Below are 27644 nucleotides of genomic sequence, written 5' to 3' on the forward strand. Positions count from 1 at the left end.
ATCCTCGTGGAGACCGTGTATATCAGATATTAAGTTAGTAGGGAGGCGGGGCTTATCATATACACGGTTAGTAGTGGTGTTACGTCCCTTCATATTCCATATAAGGTAGTAGGGAGGCGGGGCTTATTTTATACACGGTAAGTAGTGGTGTTACGTCCCTTTATAAAAACAAAACGGTATTGAGAAAAATCGTAAAGGTTCATCAGACGAAGAAAGTAATAATTAAGATTGAAATAAATTCATCAAGCACATTCAAATCTACCAAGTTGTAATTGTTGGTATCTGTTTTTGTAGGATCAATAGAAGTAGTTTCTTAATGCGAACAGTATTGAAGACTTGCTCATTTTGATAGGTCACTAGTCTAAATTTCACACGTTAAGATAGTCGGTAAGATAAATTCGTTACATAGTGTGCTAGTGACCTAATACGGTATAATTGAGGTCAGTAAATTTACTGACCCCATATATACCGTATTAGGTCAATGGCACACTATGTAACGAATATAACACAACACAATGCTATCATTAAATACTAAACAAATGTATACTACATTCAACTATCAAATACAAGACTATCTATATATGACTTTCAGATGTTTATTAAAATGTGCCTATTATCAGCAGCGTCATGACGAGATTTTTTTAATAATTCTTTTACCTTAGTGGTGTATATATGCCTTCTATTTCGTCCTGAACATGCATGAAATATTTGCCACTGGACGTTAAGCAACCAACAATCAATTAATTTAATGCTTCTTTGTTTCATTTTATATATCCAAATAAATTTAAAAGTGATAATTTTACTACAACTATGTTATCTTTAGTTTGGGTACAAACGACCTCTCAAACATCAATACTTGTATCTTTAAATAAAACCACACAATTGAGAAAGAGTATTTTTTGGGTGTCATATCAAGAATTGTTAAGGGAATTACTCTAAAAGAAATTCCCTATTTATGTTCATGTAAAATTATTTCTTGAATTACGTTAATCGGTGCATAATACACTTAACTAAATGTGAAGAAGTTGTCAGTCTTTGTTTTTCATTTCATTGGTTTAATTAAACGCAAATGGTATGAAAAATATATAAAAAAGGAAGCAATTGTGTCAGAAAAAAAGAAAAAGGATGTTATATTGTTTTCCAAGTAATTTATTGTACACAATTGGAATAAAATAATGGTAAAAAGGATATTGAAGGATGACGTTTCGTGTGTAACGATACTTCTTTTCTAAGGAAAAACAATTAAAGAAATAACAATTCTAGAAATAATAGGCTGTTTGCAGGATGGTGTGTTCTTGATATTGTCTAAGGATGGAAAATAAATTTGATTTCATTACTTTATGAAGCGTACAAAATTTCTTGAAATGTCCGATGTTAAAGTTTGACACTAGAAAAGAACATATGACGTCATACTGGAATGTGCAAAAGACTAGATCAACATTAAGCGGAATTTTTTATTTAACACATTGACCACAAGAGAAATATGTTTAACAACTTATGAAAATTAGATACCACTTGATATCAACTCTCGTTATCTAATTCAAATAGTAACAATAACCTCACTGAAAGCTCGTTCATGATTATATTTGAACTTAAATAACCCGAGTTGATAGCCAATTCTCACTCACGATGAAACCTATTTGTATAATTGTTAAAATAGTATTTAAAAAAAACTGCTCAAATAGTCTGTTGAAAAATAATGAGCGCAAATGAAACATGTGCATGTTATAAATAAATACGTTTGGTAAACAAAACCTTCTTACGGCGATATTTTAAAAGGCAATTATAGGTAAAAGTACGGTCTTCAACACAGAGCCTTAGCTTATACCGAACAGCAAGCTATAAAGGGCCCCAAAAGGTACTAGTGTAACACCATTCAAACAGGACAACCAACGGTCTAATCTATATAGAACTAGAACCGAGAAACACTTATAAACCATTCTAACAAACGACAACTACTGAACATTAGATTCCTGACTTTGTATTTGTTTTGGCTTTCGAACCTCCGTTTTTTTTCGTTTTTTTTCTGAGCGTCACTGATGAGTCTTATGTAGACGAAACGCGAGTCAAGCGTATTAAATTATAAGCCTGGTACCTTTTGAAGCTATTATTTGTGTGTTTCTCTGTCCTGTATGTTCTCCCATTTATTTGTACTGTATTCCTGTCATGTAATGTTGTAATTTTAATGTTATATTTAACATTACCATAAAAGTGGGAGATTTGGCTAGCAACAAAAACAGGTTCAACCCACCATTTTTTTCTTAAAAGGTCCTGTACCAAGTATGGAAAATTGCCATTGTTATATTATTGTTCGTTATTATGAGCATTTAAGTGTTGTGTTTCTGTTGTGTCGTTGTCCTCCTCTAATATTTGATGTGTTTCTCTCAGTTTTAGTTTGTAACCCGAATTTGTTTGTTTTTCTCAATCGATTTATGAATTTGGAACAGCAGTATACTATTGTTGCCTTTATTTATTGGAAACAAACCTTCGCCCTTAAATGAAACAAAAGTGCAACATCACAACATAGAAAGACACACTATAAAATATCAATTGAAATAGCTTAACTCAATAAAAAGACGTAGTAACACAAAAAAACATACACTGAATGTATATTACAACGCAGAACAGGACTAGAACATAATAACCACTGAAAATAAATATCAGTCAGCACCAAAACAACAATAAATTCGGTAAAGGGTAACCAAAATATTCTATGAATTAATTATTCAGAGACAACCCGACATATCAGTTAAAACTGTATCAAAAGGGATTGTTCCTGTTTATCTTGTTTCTATCAAAACATCAAATCAAAACTATTAAAGAAAAAAGATAAGAAATTCACCTGTCGTCTGTTTATAAGTATAACATACACGTCGTTACGTTCCATTGTTTGCAAAATGATGGTTCTCTTAATATTTACAATATTTGTTTTATTCCTGGAATCTTTCGCGGGAGGAAATGTTATCAATAGACTATCTCAAACTGAGAGAAAGGTGGAGGATTTGTTCGATCAGCTCCAAAAACAAAATGATGAAATCATGCATTTAAAACAGATCATTGCCAATAAAGAGATAACAAGAAGAGCAGATCACATTAATCCTAACAGAGGTTTGTTTATACACAATTCAATCCGTGATTTTATAGTGTTGGGCTTTTTTCGCACAGATTTTTAAACGTCTTCTTTATAATAATCTTTTCTAATATTGAAATTTTGGGTTTGCATTTAGGTCAATGCTGTTGTTCATCTTCTATCTATGGTTTTCTTTTTCTTTAATATTTTCAGAAGCAGAGATGAGATTATGTAAAACATGAATGGAATATTAAGAAATTTCCCAAAATAAAAATAAATGTACTTATCACTCTACATCAAAATATAATAAATTCAATATTTATTGTCCATAGGTATGCCATTGATTTAAATATAATTTGTTTAACTTGTTCAGGATTGTCATCTTACTGATATAGTAATTGTACACCATCAAATAAGATGACTTCTTTGTCATATTGGTATTATACACAAACTTATCACAGATACCAGTTTTTAATATGTTCACAAGACGCACGTTTCGTCTACAAGACTAATCAATGATGCTCGAATCAAAAAAGTTAAAAAGGCTACAAAACGAATGAAGCTGAAAAACACTACGATTCAAATTTAAAAAAAAGGTTTTGACAAAAACATCTAAGATCATCTTTTACTGGAGGTAAAAGCTACTTATATCTTCTTATATCTATAATGAATAAGAAGATGAAGTATGAGTGCCAATGAGACAAATCTCCATCCAAATAACAATGGATATGAAATTTACAATTATAGGTCAAAGTACGGCCTTCAACTAGTAGCCTTGGATCATACCAAACAACAAGTTATAAAGAGAACCAACATAACTATTGTAAAACAATTCAAACAAGAAACCAACGATCCAATCTATATAAAAACAGAAAGAGAAACAACGATGAACCACACAAACAAACGACAACTACTGAATTACAGGCTCCTGGCAGCGGGTTTAAACGTTTCAACAGGCCCTGACTCTTCCAGAGACGGTAGTGTTACATTCCAACATAAAAAGTCATACTTATGATTAATATCAGTTGAAATAGATTAACTTGATCAAAAAGATATTTAACAAGTAAACAAGTAAACAAACACCGAACGAATAATTTTGTTCTATGACACAATCTAAATACAAATACAAAAACTCATGTGCCTGTATACGCGAGTAATTTTTAATAAAATTACTTAATTTGTTATTCAGATAACAACTACAGAACCGAACACTGATATTGCTTTCTAATTATATTTGTAGATTTATGAAACATTGCATGATGTTTTCTTTTTGTTATACGATCTAAATACAACTTGTCACCGTTTCGTCCCACACTGCAATTCAGAAAGGTTTTGACAAAAACTTCTAAGATCATCTTTTACTGGAGGTAAAAGCTACTTATATCTTCTTATATCTATAATGAGGGTGGTAAAGGGGGGGGGGGTGCTTGCACGAAAAAAACGTGAAATAAGACATAATTTCACGTTGAACGTGAAATAATTTCTGTAATGAACGTTGCACGAAAAATAAATACTTTTATTTGAACCTTTTGTGACTAAGTCACTGTCTTCTTATATACATTAACTCTTTGTTTTACTTGATATTCCCGATTTAGTATACGCATTTATGATATAATTGGTTTACGGCTTTTAAAAAAGTTATTCTTGACGATCCCTGCAAAGTGTTTGAATTTTATTTGAAAAAAAAAAGAAAAAGAACGAGCACGCAAAATAAGACTTTTACAATCACGATGTACGTAAAATTAAATAAGCAGAACACGTTGAACGAGGCACCCGTTTTACATGACTGAACGTCAAATAAAAAAGTAAAAACACGTTGAACGTGAAATAAAAAACGGCGATCACGTTGCACGAAAATAACCCTTTACCACCCTCTATAATGAATAAGACGGTGAAGTATGAGTGCCAATGAGACAAATCTCCATCCAAATAACAATGGATATGAAGTTTACAATTATAGGTCAAAGTACGGCCTTCAACTAGTAGCCTTGGATCATACCGAACAACAAGTTATAAAGAGTACCAACATAACTATTGTAAAACCATTCAAACAAGAAACCCAAACTATCCAATCTATATAAAAACAGAAAGAGAAACAACGATGAACCACATAAACAAACGACAACTACTGAATAACAGGCTCCTGGCAGCGGGTTTAAACGTTTCAACAAGCCCTGACCCTTCCAGAGACGGTAGTGTTACATTACAACATAAAAAGTCATACTTAGGATAAATATCAGTTGAAAAAGATTAACTTGATCAAAAAGATATTTAACAAGTAAACAAGTAAACAAACACCGAACGAATAATTTTGTTCTATGACACAATCTAAATACAATACAAAAACTCATGTGCCTGTATACGCGAGTAAATTTTTTTTTTTTAAATTTACTGAATTTGTTATTCAAATAACAACTACAGAACCGAACACTGATATTGCTTTCTAATTATATTTGTAGATTTATGAAACATTCGTATGATGTTTTCTTTTTGTTATACGATCTAAATAAAACTTGTCATCGTTTCGTCCCAAATGTTTTAACAAGCCAAGTAGCTAACATGACATACCATTGATATGGTAATTTTCTGTAAATCATAAAATGTTAATAACAAGGTTCTTCTATAAAACAAAATGACAACTTAACAATATACTCATAGTTGAGAAACATATGACATATCAGGTAAAGTCTCATAAAAGTCAAATTTCAATATCAAATTTGATACCCACTAGCCCTGAATTTCCACATTATAATATATAATCTTGTCAAAATATTGTCTTTCAATATTCTATTGAAAAGGAAAACAACACATAAATAGAGAATATAACTTATGTCACATAAATACGATACCTTTTAACAAAAGACCACTTTAATTCGTTTCGACAGTATCTTGCTGAATGGCTGAATGATGATTACTCCATGAGGCGTGGGAAAACTGTCTTCTCGTGGTCTATGGGCAGACAACTATAACAAAGTAATTATAATCAAATGAATGAATTAAACACGTGTGTAAAAAATAATAAAAGCAACTCAAAAGAAATTACCAACTGGGCAATTTAAATTTTGCCATCTTGAAAAATCTGACATCGACAAAAAATGATAAAGTGTATGTAAAATTATCATTTGATTTTGAGAACATGTAAAATTAAGTAAGTTTATTAACCAACTAAGTACATTATTGCCAAAAATGACAATCTGTAATGGCCCTGTTTTTTTCTGTAATGGCCCTGTTTTTCTGTAATGGCCCTGTTTTTTCTGTAATGACCCTGTTTTTCTGTAATGACCCTGTTTTTTCTGTAATGGCCCTGTTTTTCTGTAATGGCCCTGTATTAATGCCCGGTTTGTCTGTATTAAGCACAGTTAGGGTTTTTAATAAACTATAAAGTTAATAAAATTAAGTTTTAAAGAGTATAATACTTTTTTGTATTTTATTTAATTTAGTAACCAGCAACCAACATTAAAGAACCATATATAGGGATCACTGTTCATCCTGTTTTGTAAAATTAAGTAAGTATAAAGCTATTAGGTAATTAATAATGAACACGATGCCCAGTAAAACAGACAATGCCTACAACATCTGACGCAATTATATCTAATTTTATCTGTCAGGATTAGGAATAAAGAGTATTTGTCTAGAGAATATTAAGAAATGTACAATTTGATGAAACAAATAAATGATGTTCATTGGAAGGCCTATAGAAGCATCAAGGTCTTATTTATTAAATATTTTATAGAATTAACATGACGGATGAAAACTCACATTTACAGTGCCCGAGGTCTTCCTCGATTTGATGGTGTCCGGTTTCCTAAGTATTTTGTGTCTCGTAGAATGTTTGTTTTTTGGTCCTTTTGGTATCTTGTTAATTTTTTTAACTAAATATAGAATCGTAAAATAATTTGGTGGGTAGAACTGCGAATTATAAATAAATCATTTGTTAACGTTATGTGCATTCAGATTGTATATCCAATGAGCAACCTTTAAGGAAGTCTAATGTCTCCGGTATTAACTACATACTCGTGGCAAATATAAACAACGCAAACATAATCTTAGTTTGCCGACAGCCCGTCATGCTCGATGGACGCCAGATTGTATTATAAATATTTACAAATATTATTATCATCATTAATACAATTACAATGCATATTCAAACATCATACAATTCAAATGTACGTATTATCCTAAATACACCAAAACCAAACTTCCGACTAAATGCACCCCTTCATAGACGGTCAAGGCCGGCCAGGAACAACTAGAGATAAAACGATATGATCGACCAAAATTCTCTAGAAACCTGTGTCAGTGGATGCCAAGTGCGCAATCCCGTCTCCAGGGTCAGGTGCTCTGACCTACACCTCAAACATGTGTGTACTGGCAAATTGAATGCAGAAAAAAATCTACTTATATACATGTACATCAAAAATTAAAGTTGAGTGTTCACTCGTTGCACGACAGCTAGAAAGTGACCCTATGCTTTACTACCAGAAAGTATACCCATTGGTCACTACGTGTGACCCTATTATATATTCATACGACCCATACCCGTCAATACAATATTTTCCCGCTATACTAAACGAAACGCGGGAAAACACAATTATATACACATATTTAAATACACCCGCCGGGCAATGAACCTGTTGGACCAGTAAAGTCGTATTGCCTATAATTTTACTAATTATGTCCTATTCAAATGATGAAATTTTTACCGAATGTATATTCAAAATGATGATGTTGTATAAGAAGTAGTAAACTCTTATAATCCGGTTTTAATATTTTTGTAGTTTTACGCTAATCTATCAGATTACGCGTGTAACCGTTATTGATATTTTCTTTAACAATTTACGATATTTGAATTACCATAATCCACTGTCGCCTTAATTGCTCTCCAGTAAAAATTTTATCCACCTTCTTATTGCCACAAATTGTTTAATTTGCTTTTGATTTGTAGATATATTCCATTTGTTTTTGCATTTGTTTTCTCTTGTATATTCTGAATGGTCATGTTGTATAAGTAGTAATTCAGGAATATGACAGTCGTTGTCCATTCAATTATGTGTATTATCTTTTGATTTTGCCATTTGATTCTGGACTTTCCGTTTTGAATTTTCCTCGAAGTTCAGTATTTTTGTGGTTTTACTTCATGAAGCGTGGAAAAACTGTCTTCTCGTGGTCTATGGGCAGACAACTATAACAAAGTAATTGTAATCAAATGAATGAATGAAACACATGTGTAAAAAATAATATAATAATAAAAGCAACTCAAAAGAAATTACCAACTGGGCAATTTTAATTTTGCCATCTTAAAAAATCTGACATCGACAAAAAATGATAACGTGTATGTAAAATTATTTTGATTTTGAGAACATGTAAAATTAAGTAAGTATAAAGCTGTTCGGTAATTAATAATGAACACGATGCCCATAATACAGTGAAACAGACAATAGTTACAACCGACATCTGACTCAACTATATCTAATTTTGTCTGTCAAGATTAGGAATAAAGAGTATTTGTCTAGAGAATATTAAGAAATGTACAATTTTGATGAAACACATAAATGAAGTTCATTGGAGGGCCTATAGAAGCATCAAGGTCTTATTTATTAAATATTTTATAGGAGTAACATGACGGATAAAAACTCACATTTACAGTGCCCGAGGTCTTCCTCGATTTGATGGTGTCCGGTTTCCTAAGTATTTTGTGTCTCGTAGAATGTTTGTTTTTTGGTCCTTTTGATATCTTCTGAATATTTTTAACTAAATATAGAATCGTAAAATAATTTGGTGGGTAGAACTGCGAATCATAAATAGATCATTTGTTAACGTTATGTGCATTCAGATTTTATATCCAATGAGCAACATTTAAGGAAGACGCGTAGTCTAATGTCTCCGTTATATACAAATATCTTAAATATTCACGGATTTTACTATACTTTTTGGACCTTTTGGATTATAGCTCTTCATCTTTTTGATAAGCTTTGGATTTCAAATATTTTGGCTACGAGCATCACTGAAGAGACATGTATTGTCGAAATGCGCATCTGGTGCAAGAAAATTGGTACCGTTAATTTTATTTAATACACCCGCCGGGAAATGAACCTGTTGGACCAGTAAAGTCGTATTGCCTATAATTTTACTAATTATGTCCTATTCAAATGGGGAATTTTTACTGAATATATATTCAAAATGATGATGTTGTATAAGTAGTAGTAAACTCTTTACGATATTTGAATTACTATAATCTGCAGTCACCTTAATTGCTCTCCAGTAAAAATTTCAGCCACCTTCTTATTGCCACAAATTGTTTAATTGCTTTTGATTTGTAGATATATTCCATTTGTTTTTGCATTTGTTTTCTTTTGTATATTCTGAATGGTCATGTTGTATAAGTAGTAATTCAGGAATATGACAGTCGTTGTCCATTCAATTATGTGTTTTATCTTTTGAATTTGCTATTTGATTCTGGACTTTCCGTTTTGAATTTTCCTCGGAGTTCAGTATTTTGTGGTTTTACTTCTTTTATTTTTAGCAGTAGACTCCTACCCTGTCGACGCATTCGGTTTTACTACTTTTGAAGTTTACGTGATTCCATTAGTTTTAATTTGTTACTATGATTGATATCTTTTTTAAGTTATTTTTTTACCAAAATTTACGATACTGTCGCCTTAATTGCTAAAAGGGAAACTATTGTTAAAAGTCATCCACCTTTTTATGACCCAAAATCCTTTTATTCACTTGTGATCCGTAGCTACATTTCTTGATTGTTTTTGCATAAGTTATCTCTTGAGAATGCTTTCCCTTATGAAGCTCCAGATTGGTGGTCTCAAGCTCAAGCTTACTGTAGATTCATTCATTTTCGAAGGTACCAAATTGGCAATTTTCGTGGATAAAGGAAAACTTCTTTGTTCGTGGATATTTGATTTCGTGGTTTTCCTGGGTTTTGCGTACAAGCCTATAGAAAATTTGTCATTCGTTGAACATTTAATTTCGTTGTTTACCTGTACCCATGAAATCCACAAATATTGGTTTCTAACGACTAATAATGATTCCACAGTAAATAGAATTTCAAAACAGTGACCATGACTTTATAAATAGATATAGCTTTATTTAGTTCTGGAAGTATTTAGTGGCAAAGTTATAATCATTCTTTCTTTACTTTATCAGTTTAGACAGAGACGATCTAAATAATAGTCTCATGTGTTTTTATTTTATCTAAAACCAATCAATCATCAGGAACCATCACCTTAATGGGAATTGGTTTGAATTTCCTCCGAATAGATCGCTACTTTGGTGACAAATTGAACTTCCTAATATCATATCAACTTCTTAATTCATGACATTCATAAATTGTCCTTATTGATTAAGTTACCAAGAAAAAGATGTGAAATAGAATTGTATATAAGTAAACTTAACCTTTATGTTAATGTTTTAAAAAAAAATAGTTAATTTTGAATAGGAAATTAATCATATGGGATTAATTAGAGTTGTCTCTCTTTTAACAGTTGGTGACAAATATGATTATTGTATGATATTTAAAGATATTAGTTTGCAATAACATGGCAGGTGAAAGTAAAAGTTTTATTTGATTCTATATATTTTTTAACGGAACCCATTATTTGAATTGCACTAACACTCTACAAAATCAAACCATACAAGACAAAATTGTGCATTAACCTATATGAAGACATCATTCACTTGGAATGGCCCTTGTTTAACAAAAAAATCATTTATCAAATTTGAATTTTGTATATAGAAAACCATCTTATGAATTGTAAAGGTGGCTTCTATAACTAAAGTAAAATGTAGATCAGTAACATATATTTGCTTACATCAATGTCATTTGATCTTAGATGGATAGTCTGATTGGCATTCCTAGCACATTTTCATATGTTTACAATAATGCTTTTCTTTAATAAGGATGAACTACATACAATTAACAAACTCATTTATACTTCAATTTTTCCTATTCGCACAGAACATGTTACCAAATGGTCTTGACAAAGGATACACTGAATAGAGAATTGTGCCCTACAATAATGATTGAGAACAATATAATATATCATTACTTATGAGGGTTGCATTGCAAGGACAGTTCTGCAATTTCGTTTTCCAGTCCAACCAATGAAGATCAAGTTCTTTAAGAAATGTAAAAGAACATTAAATGACCTATGATTGTTCATGATTTCTTCTTATATATATATATATATATATACAACTCGTCTAAACATCAACCCAACAATGTTAGATCTGTAAATTTGCTTTCGCAAATTTTTGGTTCTTCCCTCGTCGGGATTCGAACCCATGCTTCTGTGATATCGTGACGCCAAATCGCCTGCACTGCAGCCGTCCCGCTAGACCACACGACCACCTGGGCTCTCAATAAAAGAGCTTTTGCTGGCCGTGTGTTACCTTTCCTCGTCAGTTTTAATCTAGCGGCGTACTACTGTACATGATATATAAGGCATGAAGATGTTATTGTTACAGATCAGCTAAATTATCTATAGTAAAGGATCCTACAAATTAATGTAATATACAGTCACAGAAAATAATTATATTTATAAGTACGTCTGAGTCAGTGACAACTATGTTGATTTCCGAATAAAATTGTCAATATGTATCATCCTGACTTTGTCCCGCGGGTACAACAAGATATTTGTCATAGTGGTAAGACAGGTAATTAGGATAGTAGATGAATGAAGCATGAGTTTTCATATACAGATAAGATTTTTATACACTTATTGGATTTGACGACGTCGTAGCATTAACCTTAAGGTATTCTTTTTGAGGTTTAGTCCTTTGACTGGCATAACCGTAGAATGAATCCTTTATTATTTTACAATTGTGTTTCTAATTTATGGACTTTGGCTAACAGTATCTCGGCTCCTTGGTGAGACCATTTCAAAGTGTTATCATCACTGTTCATGCCGCTGATATGGCTAGCAAGAATATATAAGAAAACGGAACAAACACAGGATCGTTTACCTTGACAATTTTGTTTGTTTGTATAGAATATTAAGGTAACAATACAATTTGGATATTTCATGACACACAGCACATACAATGTTTGGGGTTAAATTATATCAGAATGATGGGTGTCTTTGTCTCAGTCTGCTTCTATGTCGTGTGTTCAATCAATTACAAACGTCGTAGAATACTGAATCATATAAAACGTATATTTTCTTTTTCATGATTAGCTCTTTTAGACTGTGAACTGAAATAATTATCTTCTCCATCAAAATATACATCTTAATCGAAACCTTACATACAGGATTACTCGATTTAAAACACGTATCTATATCAAAATTCACAAGAAAGTTTAAACATACTTAATAGTTATTAAAAGTACAAGGATTATAATTTTATACGCCAGACGCGCGTTTCATCTACATAAGACTCATCAGTGACGCTCAGATCAAAATAGTTAAAAAGCCAAATAAATACAAAGTTGAAGAGCATTGAGGATAAGAAATTCCTAAAAGTTGTGCCAAATATGGCTAAGGTAATCTACTCCTGGGGTAAGAAAATCCTAAGTTTTTCGAAAAATTCAAAACGTAGGACAACCAAATAAATGCTGCCATCAAAGAAAACTAAAACTGCATTGCCCTTTATTATATCATATACAAACATTTATTAATCTCTGCAAAATGGTTGAAAATAAAACAAGAACAATAGTTAACAAATAACATGTCACGTGAGATGCTTTAGATTTTGATTTAGATTCTGAACAGAAAGCATCTGTATATTCTTCTGTTACGTCCTCCCAGTATTGTCTGGCAAGAGATGTACATGTTCCTTGGACAGCTACTAACATACAGTCATGCCATACCGTCACTATCCTGAAACAAAGAATAAAAGTATGCAGTTCTGACATAACGGTATTATCCTGAAACGAAATAAAAACATGCAGTTCTGACTTAATGACTATCCTGAAACGATTCTATCCTGATACGAAATAAAAAATATGCAGTTCTGCCATATTGTCACTATCCTGAAACCAACGTAACATGCAATACTGTTATGACGTTGCCTTTTAAAAAAAATCAATATTTTTACCAAAACACTCAAGAAAAAAAAAAAGGAAAAACGTGTGGCATATTCGTGCCAATCAGTTTCTTTTTGTAATAGATAAATCTGTAACAGCATCAACAAGAAGTGTTTAGAAAGATGAACATGTACATGTCATTGTTTTTAAAACTATTCTCAAGGGAAAAAATTTCAAAATAATGTTATGTATTTACATTCCTTAAAAATTCATACCATGTAGCTATTGTCATGAGAAAAAATATATCAATGATACCTTAAATAAAGGCAACAGTAGTATACCGCTGTTCAAAACTCATAAATCCATGGACAAAAAACAAAATCGGGGTAACAAACTAAAACCCAGGGAAACGCATTAAATATAAGAGGAGAACAACGACATAACACCGAAACGTAACACACACAGAAACGGACCAAGCATCAGACAAAACACCACGAGAATAACAAATATAACATGAAAACCAAATACATGAATTTGGGATAGACAAGTACCGTGCCACGTCTTATCTCAATTTATCAAAATACCTTAACCAGGCTTTATCCACCATTTTCTACATTTGAAAATGCCTGTACCTAGTCAGGAATATGACAGTTTTTGTCCATTCGTTTTTTATGTGTTTTGATATTTGATTTTGCCATGTGATTATGGACTTTCCGATTAGATTTTCCTCTAAGTTCAGTATTTTTGTGAATTTACGTTTTGCTTATAGTTAAGTACGCCTACAAAACACTTATCACCTTTAGGTCAAATGGTTCTTCAACTATTTGGGAAGTCATAATTCATATATCATCCCTTTTCAAATTTTCGGCTTTGAGCGTTCCTGATGCGGTTAAATTCAGATTCCAGAAATGCGCTACGGACGTGTTGTTTTCAGTTTTTATCAATTGTTTATATATCAAAACAGTTGGAAATGATTGAAGAGACCAAACATTCCAAATAGTGTGGACAACTATTGGCGATATAAACTGCGCAGTCAGGACAAGGTTAGTATCCCTATTCTAATGGGGAATACAATAACTGCGCCATTAAATTACGTTGATTTGATTTATAAAATTTCAGGTAATAACATAATGCCTAGGCATTAGCTTATTGCCTAGGATTTAAGCTTAATGCCTAATTTCAGTTATTGATGCTCAAATATATATTCATACTATATTACTTACGTGCAAAGTGACAATGACTGGTTCGTTTTTACGTTTGTCGACATTTCTGTTGTACAACTTGATATAGCTGATTTAAGTGTGGCATTCGATAATAAACAATCAACTGCATCTACCATGCCTACAAAAAGGTAAAATCACAAAAAACTGAGCTCCGATGAAATGGTAAAACGGAAAGTTTTTGAATTTGCTTTTTTGTGCTTCTTTGTTAAATATTTCTTTGTTTGTGTTCTGACTGAGATTGTGACATGGTGACAATTTTACCTACTATGTCTGTTTTGTTCACGCATCGTTGTCAATATAATGGAATTTGATGCGATTGTCATACAAGTGAGAGGTTTGGCGCTATTGAACCAGGTTCAATCCATCATTTTCTACTTAAGAAAATGCCTGTACCAAGTCAAGAATACTACAGTTGTTGTCCGTTAGTTTGATGTGTTTTATCTTTTGATTTTTCAATTTGATTAGGGACTTTCCGTTTTTAATTTTCCTCGGAGTTTAATATTTTTGTGATTTTACTTTTTCCCTAATAGAATGACAAAATGAAAAGATCAAACACTTCAAAAGAACGGACAACAACTGTCATATTTCTGAATTCGAATATTTTCTTATGTGGAAATTATTATTAACATTTGAAATCAACTTCTTGCACATTATACTCATTGTATGTAACTGTAAGTTTATTTGGTAGATTTCAAAAATAATCTTAAGAGGCAGCCAATGTTTTAATTGCAAGAACCTTCATTCCTTGTTGAGGTTAATAATTGACAATAGAACAAGTTTTTTTGTGTTTTTATGATTTTGCAAGGTTTATAAATAAAGGCGACTGTAGTATACCGCTGTTTGGAAGTCATAAATCGTTTGAGAGAAAACAAATCCGGGTTAAAAATTAAAACCTAGGAAAACACATCAACTATTAGGTGAAAACAACGAAACAACAGAAACAACGAAGTGCAAAAAAAAAAACGACAATGCAACACACAGAAACGGAATATAAGATAACAACCGCCATTTTCCTGACTGGGTACAGAACATTTTTTTAGAATAATGATGGGTTAAACCTGATTTTGGTGGCTAGCCAAAACCCGCGCTTTTATGGCAATGTTAATATAACACTAAATTGTCAACATTACATGACAAGACTACAGTATAAATAAATGCAAGAACATACAGCAGTTTTTAGAACAGTTTAGTTTCGATTTTTCTTGTAGACATGCATAACAGCTCACTGTATAAGCATGACTATTTATATTGAAGGCTGTTGAAGAGTCCAAAATTCACATTGAACTAAATTCATATTTTAGTTGAATGATACCTTATTTACTCAACTCTGCATTATGGGTGAAATGCTGACATGAACAGTTTTCTTTGAACGGTGAAGTAACTTATAACTAATTCATCTATACGTAGTTGCACACTGATCATCAATTAATCATGTGATTAACAGATATGCTATTGATTTAAAAAACTAATTACTAACATTGACATTTATAAACAATGATATTATTAACATCCCTTCTAAATTGTAAACATTGTAATTTCTGATCTTTCTGATTATTAATAAATGCTGCATATGCTTACTATGCAATGTATTAATTAAGGGATTATTATTGAACACTGTGATTCCTGACTTTGTAATCTTATGAAATGCAAACACTCACTTGTTATTTAATGAGACGTATCTTAGTATACAGAAGGTTAACGATACTACAAAACAAATAAAGTCTGCTTCTTAATTTGATTTTCCCTCGATATTATCACAGATGGGAGACCATGATCTACTGAATTTGAATTTTTTGTCATTTTAATGTTATATGTAACATTGGCATTAAAACGGGAGGTTTGGCATGCCACAAAACCAGGTTCAACCCACCATTTTGTTCTTTAAAAAATGTCCTGTACCAAGTCAGGTATATGGCCATTGATATATTATAGATCGTTTCTGTGTGTGTGACATTTTAATGTTGTGTTCTGTCGTTTGTTTCCTCTTATCTGTATCTGTATCGTTACGTCGAAGGTACCAATACTGGCTTTTACTCGACGGGAGTCTGAATTCACATTACTATAAGACGTGTCACAGTACTTTTCTATCCCAAATTATTGTATTTAGTTTTGATGTTATATTTGTTATTCTCGTCGGATTTTGTTTAATACTTAGTTCGTTTCTGTGTGTGTAACATTTGATTGTTGTGTCGTTGTTCCGCTCTTATATTTGATGCGTTTCCCTCGGTTTTAGTTTGTAACCCTTCGTTTGGTTTTTTTTCTATCGATTTATGAGTTTCGAACAGCGGTACTACTTTTGCCTTTATCTATAGGAAACGTGATGATTTCAATTTTCCAATGGTGAATTTTCTATTCGTCAGCATTAACATACATTCTGCGCCTGTGTCATGTACAATCTTCATTATAACGTTACTCTCGTGCATGATACGGACTTCATTGAGACGGGTTGTACGCAAATAACTGCAACCGAGTTATGAAAATAAACCATATGAAATCAACTCTACGTTTTGAGTTAACATTCACAAATTGGATGATAGAAACGATATGTATGTGTCTCAACGTACAAGGAGCAAGTTTTCGCGGTCTTTGATCTTCTGATACTAATATAAGAACAGCCGAATACTAATAGTATATTTAGTTTTACAAACTCCTCCCTATTTCTTTTGTGAGATTTTGACTGAATTTGAATGCGCACGCATGTTAAGTCTACAGAAGACTATAAACCTGTCGACGCAACAGACCTTGCCCAATTTTGGATGTCATGTGTGGCACAGTGATAAGGACATAACTTTGAGTGTCACTAACATGTCTCTAAGATGTAACATAACTGCTTATTGCCATTGATTTGGAAGCAATGCATTAAAGTTGGTTTGCTTAAAAGATGGTTAACTATTGCAGGTTGTGACTTGGATGGAAAGTAGTCTCATTGGCTTTCATACGACATCTTCTTATATTAAATTAAAGACCCCAACAAATTTAATTAAAAATTGTTGTATTGTTTTACATTGCCACTTCAGCGGGAGGTTTAATCTAGCCATAAAACCGTATTCAGGAATATGGCAGTTGATCTCAAACAGTCCGTTCTATGTATGTTAAGTTGACGCTTTTTTTCACTTCAATGTGGCTGTTGTTCCGTTGTTTTCCTCTGATAGCTTAGGTGTTTAAGTTTGCAACCCGAATTGTTTTTTCTCTCAATCAATTACTGACTTTTGAACAGCGATAAACTACTGTTGCTTTTATTTAATATATTTGATATTACCATTGATTTGTGAACACTGCAATTTCCCAAGCGCATCCCGTTTTTCCTGCGAGACAGACAAGTCGGCCTCAAATTCACCAATCAGATACTGACATGATGTTATAAGTAAATCGTGGTCATTAATTTGACAGCTTCGGTAATAAATCAAGTTGCTACAATTGAAAATTAATCATGGCTTAAACATTGCCGAAAATTATCATCAATGTTGTGGCTAAGCTATACAAATGCCGATTCGGTAAACATGGGTAATAGGTGAGTAAAAAAGTGACCATGTGAAAGGGAGCACAAATGATATCGGATATGTTCCTTACGTCGTAACTACAATCCCCTTCCCTTTCATGAATGTGACCTACCGAATTAGACTATTTACCGGATTTGTAATCACATAAGCAACACGACGGGTGCCACATGTGGAGCAGGATCTGCTTACCCTTCCGGAGCACCTGAGATCACCCCTAGTTTTTGCTGAGGTTCGTGTTGTTTATTCTTTAGTTTTCTATGTTGTGTCATGTATACTATTGTTTTTCTGTTTGTCTTTTTCATTTTTAGCCATGGCGTTGTCTGTTTGTTTAAAATATTATGAGTTTGACTGTCCCTTTGGTATCTTTCGTCCCTCTTTTGTCATTGGTAATATAATTTTGAAATGAGACGGACATTTTGAGCAATTAGTGTTAACGTCAAGGTCAGTAATTCGGTGAGTTTATAGATTTAATCCCTGTGTTAATTTTTGTCCTGTTCATACACCTTCTTAGCGCGAAAAAATTATGCTCCACTAGGCGGGCTGCAGCTGGCCCCTTAACTAATATTTCATAGATTTCAGTTCGGTGGGAACCAATAAAGGCTCGGTGTTGAAGACCGTACTTTGACCTATAATGGTTAATTTTTACAAATTGTGACTTAGATGGAGAGATGTCTCATTGGCACTCATACCACATCTTCGTATATCTAGTTTAATGAAAATAATCGTCACACTATACTCCGAAACATATAAATGAAATAAGATTTTTTAAAAATCAAGACGAATAAAGGCCAGAGACTCCTGACATGGGACAGTCGCAAAAATGGGACGTGGTAAAATAAGTTTTGTGAGATCTCAACCCTTAGTTCACTTACTTGCACAACGTTTGGAGGAACAATTTGTATGTATTTCGATTGAAATTTTCATAGTCTGGTACAAATGGTAATGAAGTCACAGCACCATAACTCTCTATACAGTCTACTACTTCCCTACAGCCTTGTTCAGCCGTTGTGTTGGTTATCATAAAGACAACTGAAATTCAAATCAATGTAAATTTTCTACGATAAATCAAGTCACGATATTGTAAGTTATAAATAGGTGGTATAGTTTACACCATGAGCAACATGACGGATGCAACACGTGGAGCAGGATCTGCTTACCCTTCCGGAGCACCTGAGATCATCCCTAGTTTTTGGTTGGGTTCGTGTTGCTTATTATTTTTCTATGTTGTTTCATGTGTACTAAATGTCTGTTTGTCTTTTTCATTTTTAGTCCTGGCGTTTTCAGTTTATTTTCGATTTATGAGATTGACTGTCCCTATGGTATCTTTCGTCCCTTTTTTTACACTCTCCTAACGTTTTAAATGTTATGTACTTTCTTAAACTAGTTAATTATTTTACTGTATCGTGTGGTTAGTTTGGTCTGAGTTCTTAATTGGTCATTGAAAATATGATGTCCGTCAAATTGTCTTCCGTTCCTCTGATTTTGCTTTTGCGACGGCACTACAAAGGGCGGCCAATATCTAACTACACCGTATAGAAAGCATAAGATTTATTTAGAGAAAGTATTAGTTTTACATCGGAAATTTGTGTCTTAGTGGTTTGCCTTTTTGTTAGTTGTCTGTCATATCTGTTTTATGTTATTGTTTCATTATAAATCATGCCATTTGTTTTCCTGTTGTTTTAATTGCCACTATACCGTTATTTCCTGTTCAAGGCTTCACCCATGATCGTTTGGCCTCTGATTGATAGTTGTCTCATTGGCACACACATCTCTCAAACAAGTTTTCTCTATTTTTATAGGATCTTTTTGATAAAGCAAGAAAATCCAATGGACACAACCATACAATAAATCACAATTTATGTGTACCTATCTTTGAATAAATTTGAAAATAAAAGATTGTTTCCACATACTTACCTACAATAATAGTTATTCGACTCCTTCTATCCATTAGTATATAATTTATGTTTTAAAGTCTGAAACAGTAAATATGCTCAATTAACATGTGTTTTTGATTGCTTTTTTTCCTTTTTGTATAATCCGGTTTATATATACTTGATTGTCAACATAAAAGACCAAGCTTTCGTGATCAAACAATTTCTGAAATGTTTGTATTTTGATATACCTGTTTTTTAAATAGAAGATTATACCGAAGTTATTTGAAGGAAGAAGCATAGAACGGATTAACATTTTATCGAGTAAATGTTGATTAAGGTGTCTGCAGGTCAAAATATTATAAATCAATTGAAATAGGAGTTTCAGACCAGAATGACATTTAACATCATGAATGACTATCATTTCAAGTTTACTAAACCGTTATGAATGCACTCAATTTAGCCATAACTGACACATCAATGTAATGAATCTTTATATACTCTTTCGTATAAACTTAATCGCTTTCACAGAATCTTACGAATTAAGATGTCAGACAAGCTGTGGTCCGCTGCGTTCTCATTTATATATTCAATACCCTTTCACTTGTCTGGTAGTATTTTTTCACATATTTTATATATATAAGTATTTTATCCCTAAGGTGAATTGGTACAGATCTGTTTATTGATTAAAGATACATATATCAATATATGTTCACCATGGGTATAATAGCATATTGATGCAAAATGTGTATTGAATTACGTAACATGAAAAGTATTCTTTTTTTAAGTTATATGAAAATTAAAAATTAATTGGTTTTCGTATATTTAAAAAATAATGAGAAAAAAAACTTAAATATGGAGCCAATAATTTTTTTATTTTTATTTACCTACTTAACTACATGTAATTACTAAAATTATTAATCAGAGTTTTTGTTGAAACGTCAGTAAAAAAAATAGTTCATATTCCCCAATAATATATCACAGTTTTCAGCATAATTTACCTTGATAGCTTTGTTTAAAAAATAAACGATGCGGGGCTTAAATTTTCCTTCAGCTAATAGGTTCGAAATATGCACAAAATCAGCGTATTCTTACAATACAACCAAGTGTACGGACTTTGAGCCTATTGTGATGTCTTTTATGAAGAAATTAAACTACCTCTTTCTAAATTCTTAACATCTATTTTATCAGCAATCAAAGACGGGCTTCAAAGTTATTGTGAAACTGCGTATTCTAGAGGTGGCGTGAATCAGGTGTGGATACTTAAAAATTCCAAAGATCTTTTAGAGTACATACAATCTAACTCTCTTTCATCTTGTAACAGTATTAAAACATTTGACTTTTCTACTCTTTACACAAGTATTCCACATTCCAAACTAAAAGACAAATTTAAAGAGTTGGTATTACTTTGCTTCATAAAAAAGAATGGCCAACGTAGATACAAGTATCTTGTCTTAGGGAGGGATAAATCATACTTTGTAAAGAATCACTCTGATTCAAACAAAAAATTCTCTGAAACCGATATTATCAAGATGCTTGATTTCTTGATTGACAACATATTTGTAACGTTCGGAGGACGTGTTTTTCAACAGACTGTCGGCATCCCAATGGGAACAAACTGTGCCCCTCTACTTGCCGACTTGTTTTTTTATTATTATGAGGCTGACTTCATGCAGGAACTTCTTAGGAAGAAAGATAAGAAGTTAGCAATATCCTTTAACTCTTCTTTCCGCTATATAGATGACGTTTTTTCACTAAACAATTCAAAATTTGGTGACTATGTGAAACGCATCTATCCCATCGAATTGGAGATAAAGGATACTACAGATACAATTAAGTCGGCTTCATATCTTGACTTACATCTAGGGTCAGTTGAAAACAAAACTTTACGACAAAAGAGATGATTTCAGCTTTCCAATTGTAAACTTTCCATTTCTAAGTAGCAACATTCCAGCAGCACCTGCATACGGGGTATATATCTCCCAATTGATACGATATTCCCGTGCTTGCATTTCCTATCATGATTTTCTTGATAAAGGGTCACTGCTCACAAGGAAGTTATTAAAGCAAGAGTTCCAAATGGTGAAGTTGAAATCATCCCTTCCTAAATTTTACGGACGCCATCACGAGTTGGTTGACCGTTATGGAATAACCGTTTCACAAATGATATCGGATATGTTCCTTACGTCGTAACTACAATCCCCTTCCCTTTCGTGAATGTGACCTACCGAATTAGACTATTTACAACACTATTTACTATTTACTAAGCAACACGACGGGTGCCACATGTGGAGCAGGATCTGCTTACCCTTCCGGAGCACCTGAGATCACCCCTAGTTTTTGGTTGGGTTCGTTATGTTTATTCTTTAGTTTTCTCTGTTGTGTCATGTGTACTATTGTTTGTCTGTTTGTCGTTTTCATTTTTAGCCATGGCGTTGTCAGTTTGTTTTAGATTTATGAGTTTGACTGTCCCTTTGGTATCTTTCGTCCCTCTTTTATAGAAATACGGCTTTAAAAAAGGTAAAATTTTGATGTGTCAAGATAAACTCAAAATTCGAGGCAGGTTATCTGTTGGATAAAGTTTGTCGTAAATTTGTCCCGATTTAGTATATGATATAACTGCATGATTAGCATAATTTTCATCATTTACGCAGAAAACAAAACCCAGCTGATCTGCAAGTTATACCTACTTCTTGCTTATCCATGATATTTAAGCTGCCTCGGATAGAAATTGACTGTATGCAAGTACATGTATACATGAACATGTATTAAGAATTTGATCGATTTTAGAACAATCATTTACGACAAAAAAAAACAGTTTTGTTCTGTTCTGTATGATTCTAATAACAAAACAATTCAATTTTTAGACTGTTACAGACTTTCAGAGAGATGTTTTCAACCCGGAATAGGTTAACAGAAATAATGATATTCGTTTACATAAGGTCGGTTTCTATTCGATGCATCTCAATTATAAAACAAGGAGACGTGGTATGATTGCCAATGAAACAACTATCCACCAAAGTTTGAATAAAGTAGATGTAAGCAATTATAGGTAAATCAACTCATCAAAGATACCAGGATTAAATTTTGTATTTACATCAGACGCGCGTTTCGTTTACAAAAGACTCATCAGTGACGCTCGAATCCAAAAAAATAAGACCAAATAAAATACAAAGTTGAAGATTATTGATGACCAAAATTCCTAAATGTTTTGCCAAATACAGCTAAGGTTATGTATTCCTGAGGTAGAAAAGCCTTAATATTTCAAAAATTCAAGTTTTGTAAACAATTAATTTATAAATATGAGCATAGCAATGATAATTCATGTCAGCATAGAAGTGCTGACTACTAGGCTAGTGATACCCTCGGTGAATTCAAACTGCACCAGCCTCAACAAGACTAACATAAATATGACAGACATAAACTTACGACAACCCCGGAACTATATGCTACTGAATTGGGACCGGCACAAATAGAATGTTGCGGGGTTAAGTTTATTGTTAGTTTTGGAAAAAAATTATACAATAAATTGTGTAATTTATTTTAATGCGAAATATTTGAGTTGATACTAGTAGGGAAATTTACTGTTGTTGAGCAAAATCAAATGTAAAAAAAAACATAATAATACTGATAATTAGTAGTTTCATCAGAAAATTAAAATGAATGATTAAAAACATCTCCTATTTAATGAAATGTACAAATTTTCAGTGCATCTGCATTGTCATAATTTATAACATACCTTTCTTAAGACAATCTCCGCTGAGAATTTTACTTTTTTCTGATAAATGAAATAATCAAAAACAAAATGGTCAAGCTCCTTCAGGTAAAATTTACCAATGATGGATTTGATTATTTTAGGTGGTCAATTTTTGGTCAATTCATCCTCACTATACAAGTACTTATACATCATTACCTTTTAATAACTTGGTTTGGTCATTTATAATTAACATAGGATAAAAATTGGCACGTGCTTCGATCGGACATACACAAATTTGTTAAGTATTATATTTCTTTTTGAAAGAAGAAGTATATTAGTTTGTTACCTTGTGGATGCTCATCACGCCCTAGATATTAGCAGTTATAAAAAAATTGGAACGTGCTTCGGACATACAAAATTTATTAAGTGTTATATTTGTTTATTAGAAAAAAAAGTTTATTAAGTGTGTTACCTTGTGGATATTTCATCACGCCCTAGATATTAGCAGTTATTCAACGTATGTGCTGTCTTTGCTTTTCCTTATCTGTTACGTTCTCCTATGTTGTCTGTGGTTGCAAGAAATAATAATTTAAAAATATCCATAACATTAAGTAAACAATACATAACTTCTGATCGATAATCCCTCAGCTTAAATCAGTGTACAATTAGTAAAAATACCTCAACCATCGATTTTTAAAGATCACATCATTGAACTAATATAAAATTTCAGACACAAAATCCGCCCTTTCTTTTTATAGTAAGTTTCAATATATCATGGAAAATTAAATCTCCGTATGTTACATGTTTTTTTTTAACCACAAGTATTTATAAATTAAGTTCATACTTCCCACTATCATTTATCAAAATTGCAATATGTTTTATTATTTGTTATGCTTATTATTTGAATGACTCTAGAGGTAAAATATATAATATAAAAAAAATGTACAGAATGTGTCAGTCTGATGCCACAATAACCAACAGTAGTATAAACCGCTGTTCAAAAATCATAAATCGATTGAGAAAAAACAAATCCTGGTCACAAACCAAAATCGAGGGAAATACATCAACTATAAAACAATGAAACAACAAAAAACTGAAATGCAACAAACACCAACATACATAGAAACGTATTATTTGAAAACAACAGCCATATCCCTGACTTACTTGGGTTTTACTTTACTTAGGTTATTTTAATGATATACAAGAACTAAATTCCTCTTCATCAGTCTCTATATCTAAATCTTCTCCACTTCCGGTGATTGTTGATTTATAGTCTTCGTGCATCATTGTTTGGTTCTGCCAGTATTTGTCTAGTCTATTCTTAAATGTATTTGTGGTTGGTGATGTCACTATAATTTCGGGTAGTGTATTCCATGTTCTCGCCACTCGTAGAGCAAAGGCATTCCTCCTTAATTCATTTCTTGCTCTCTGTGGAAATATTTTCAGACTGTTGCCGCGTACCCCTGTTCGTGTAGTCATATCCTTCCATAATTTAACAAATTGTGCCGCCTCTTTATCATATTTTCCGTTCAGTATTTCATAAATTCAATTATGTCACCTCGGACCCGTCTTAAATTTAGAGATGGTAGTTTTAATTTTTGCAGTCTTTCTGAGTATGATAATTTTTTTAATCCTGGTAGTTGTTTAGTTGCCCGGCGCTGTACATTTTCAATCATGTCAATATATTTTGTTTTATATGGATGTCATACTGAGCTTGCAAACTCTAAATGTGTTCTTACGACTTGGTACAGACGTTTTATTTGTTACAGTGAACGTTGACGTATATATATGACATGCACAATGGAAATAACTGTCAAAAACAAAAATCTATGTTGATGACCTTACGTCCTTGACGTTTACACAGATCTAATCCTTTGACTCTATAACTTTTTATTTTTGCATTGTCATAAGTATGTATAATTCTTATAGGATTTGCATATTTGGAAATACGTTGATGTGATTGGTCGAGAGGACTTCCGGTAGTTGATCATGACGTTAATTGGTTATTTTTCGATAGACGACGTTGACCGAACTTCTTTTCGTAACCAATGTAAACAAGATGGCGGCGAAAATAACAACGACGTTCATTTTTTTTATTTTCACTGCAAGTTAAGGTGGTACCTAACACTACAGGGAGATAACTCTGTAAAGTCAACTAAACGTTTTAATTACGTTGTGTTGTAAAAGAAATATTAAGCTTCTCAATGATCAAAATTGATGTTTGTCAAACTGCTATATAACCAGTGTAATTTTTCTGACAAAACGGTTGGTTCAGAATTTTTAAATTTTTTATATTTTTGTTAAAAGGTCAAAGTAAATATTTTGACCAAATTTTATGAAAATTAAACGAGTCAAATTAATTTTAGTGAAAGTGTTGGGTACCACCTTAATCGTTAAATAAAATAATACACAAAAACATTCGTTTGAATGATAATAAGAGTGTTTGCAGTTTAATTTTTATCAGATAGCACATTTCATTGAGTACATATTTTTGCGTTAACCAACAAATATATTCATGCGCCGGGCATATTCAATGTCATAAATATACAATTTTCGCGTAATAGAGGTAACGAGTGTGAAAAACTATATTCCCTATCTCCAATTTAAAAGAATTGTAAGGATTAAACGCCTTTTTGAAGGAATTTATTGGTGTATAAACTGGACCAAGTCACTCACAAACATATCATAAAAGTCCGAATTTTGTTTGTGAGTGAATTGGTCGAGTTTATACACCAATAAATTCCTTCAAAAAGGCGTTTAAACCTATAATAAATTATGGTCCTGGAGTTATCATTAAGGTAGATACGGGTAAGACTATCAAGAATAGTCTATAAAGATAGTTGACAGTAAATTTAAACTAAGTGTAAAATATAACTGATATTACGAAAAAAACTTATTCAATCTCCAACACTAATCCTAATATTTACTGCGACACGCATGAAGAATATAGGGAAAACTCTATTTATATGTAAAACTTGGTAATCTAACTTTATAAAAGTATCATTTTCTACTTCAGTAAGATTTAATGACAGAAAAGTTACCCTGTATTAGATGAACTGTTTGATGACGCAACTTGATCAGTTATACATTTTTAATCCTGACATTTACATAATATGATTTTTTTTCACTACGACAAATTTAAATCTATCCATTCATCAATTTACTATGCTCTGTAGAAATTTGAAAGAATTTAAACGAAACAAAACGACTTTATTTAACGTTACCGGTACGTATAAAACCAGATGCTACGCAGGGCGGAGCTTTATACGACCGCAGAGGTCGAACCCTGAACAGTTGGGGCAAGTATGGACATAACATTTAAGCTTGATACAGCTCTGAATTTGGATTGTGATTATATAGTTGACACAACATAGGTTTCTGACACAGAATGAATGTGGTCTAAGAACTTAAACTTAAAAACTTAAAAATTTTAAATTGGACATTTACCTATTATGGTCCAATATCCAAAATCTAAATACATGGTTAGATTCAGCATATCATAGAACCCCAAGAATTCAATTTTTGATGAAATCTAATAAGGTTCAATTTTAGACCCTTTAGACCTCAATGTGGACCAATTTTATAACCGGGCCCAAATATTTAAAATCTAAATACATGGTTAGATTCAGCATATTGAAGAACCCGATATATTCAATTTTTGTTGAAATCAAACAAAGTTTAATTTTTGAACCTTTGGACCTTAATGTAGACCATTTGTAACGGGACAATACTGTGCAATTGAATATTTCTTGCTATTGCGCAAAACGGTGCAATTGAAAATTTCTTGCTATTGCGCAATATTGTGCAATTAGATATTTCTTGCTATTGCACAATACTGTGCAATTGAAGATTTCTTGCTATTGCACAATACTGTGCAATTGAAGATTTCTTGCTATTGCGCAATACTGTGCAATTGAAAATTTCTTGCTTTTGCACAAATCTGTGCAATTGAAGATTTCTTGCTATTACAGAATACTGTGCAATTGAAAATTTCTTGCTATTGCACAATACTTAATATAATAATTTTGGACCCCGATTTGCACCAACCTGAAAACTGGGCCCATAATCAAAAATCTAAGTGCATGGTTAGATTCAGCATATCAAAGAACCCCAAGAATTCAATTTTTGTTAAAATCAAGCTAAGTTTAATATTGGACTCTTTGGACTTTAATGTAGACCAATTTGAAAACAGGACCAAAAATTAAGAATCTGAATACACAGTTAGATATTGCGTATCAAAGAACCCCAATAATTCATTTTTTGATGAAATCAAACAAAGTTTAATTTTGGACCCTTTTGGCCCCTAA

At 32.3% G+C, this 27644-nt stretch overlaps 1 protein-coding gene across 2 annotated transcripts; it reads right to left on the reverse strand.

Moving 5' to 3' along the window:
• Positions 1-12670: 12670 nt before the first annotated feature.
• LOC139501675 (uncharacterized) lies at positions 12671-24046 on the reverse strand. Of its 2 annotated transcripts, XM_071290824.1 has the most exons (6): positions 23810-24046; positions 19684-19742; positions 18642-18798; positions 17529-17680; positions 14270-14387; positions 12671-12900 (listed from the first exon to the last, which is right to left on the reverse strand). In XM_071290824.1, the coding sequence occupies exons 2-6, from the start codon at positions 19715-19717 to the stop codon at positions 12678-12680; spliced, it is 684 nt and encodes a 227-aa protein (XP_071146925.1). In that variant the 5' UTR covers positions 19718-19742; positions 23810-24046; the 3' UTR covers positions 12671-12677. The 2 variants fall into 2 exon arrangements, with proteins under 2 accessions (XP_071146925.1, XP_071146924.1); XM_071290823.1 differs by lacking the exon at positions 23810-24046 and having other exon boundaries at positions 19684-19850.
• Positions 24047-27644: the final 3598 nt, after the last annotated feature.

The sequence above is a fragment of the Mytilus edulis genome, chromosome 13, assembly GCF_963676685.1.
Source record: "Mytilus edulis chromosome 13, xbMytEdul2.2, whole genome shotgun sequence".
NCBI classification, from domain to species: Eukaryota; Metazoa; Mollusca; class Bivalvia; order Mytilida; family Mytilidae; genus Mytilus; species Mytilus edulis.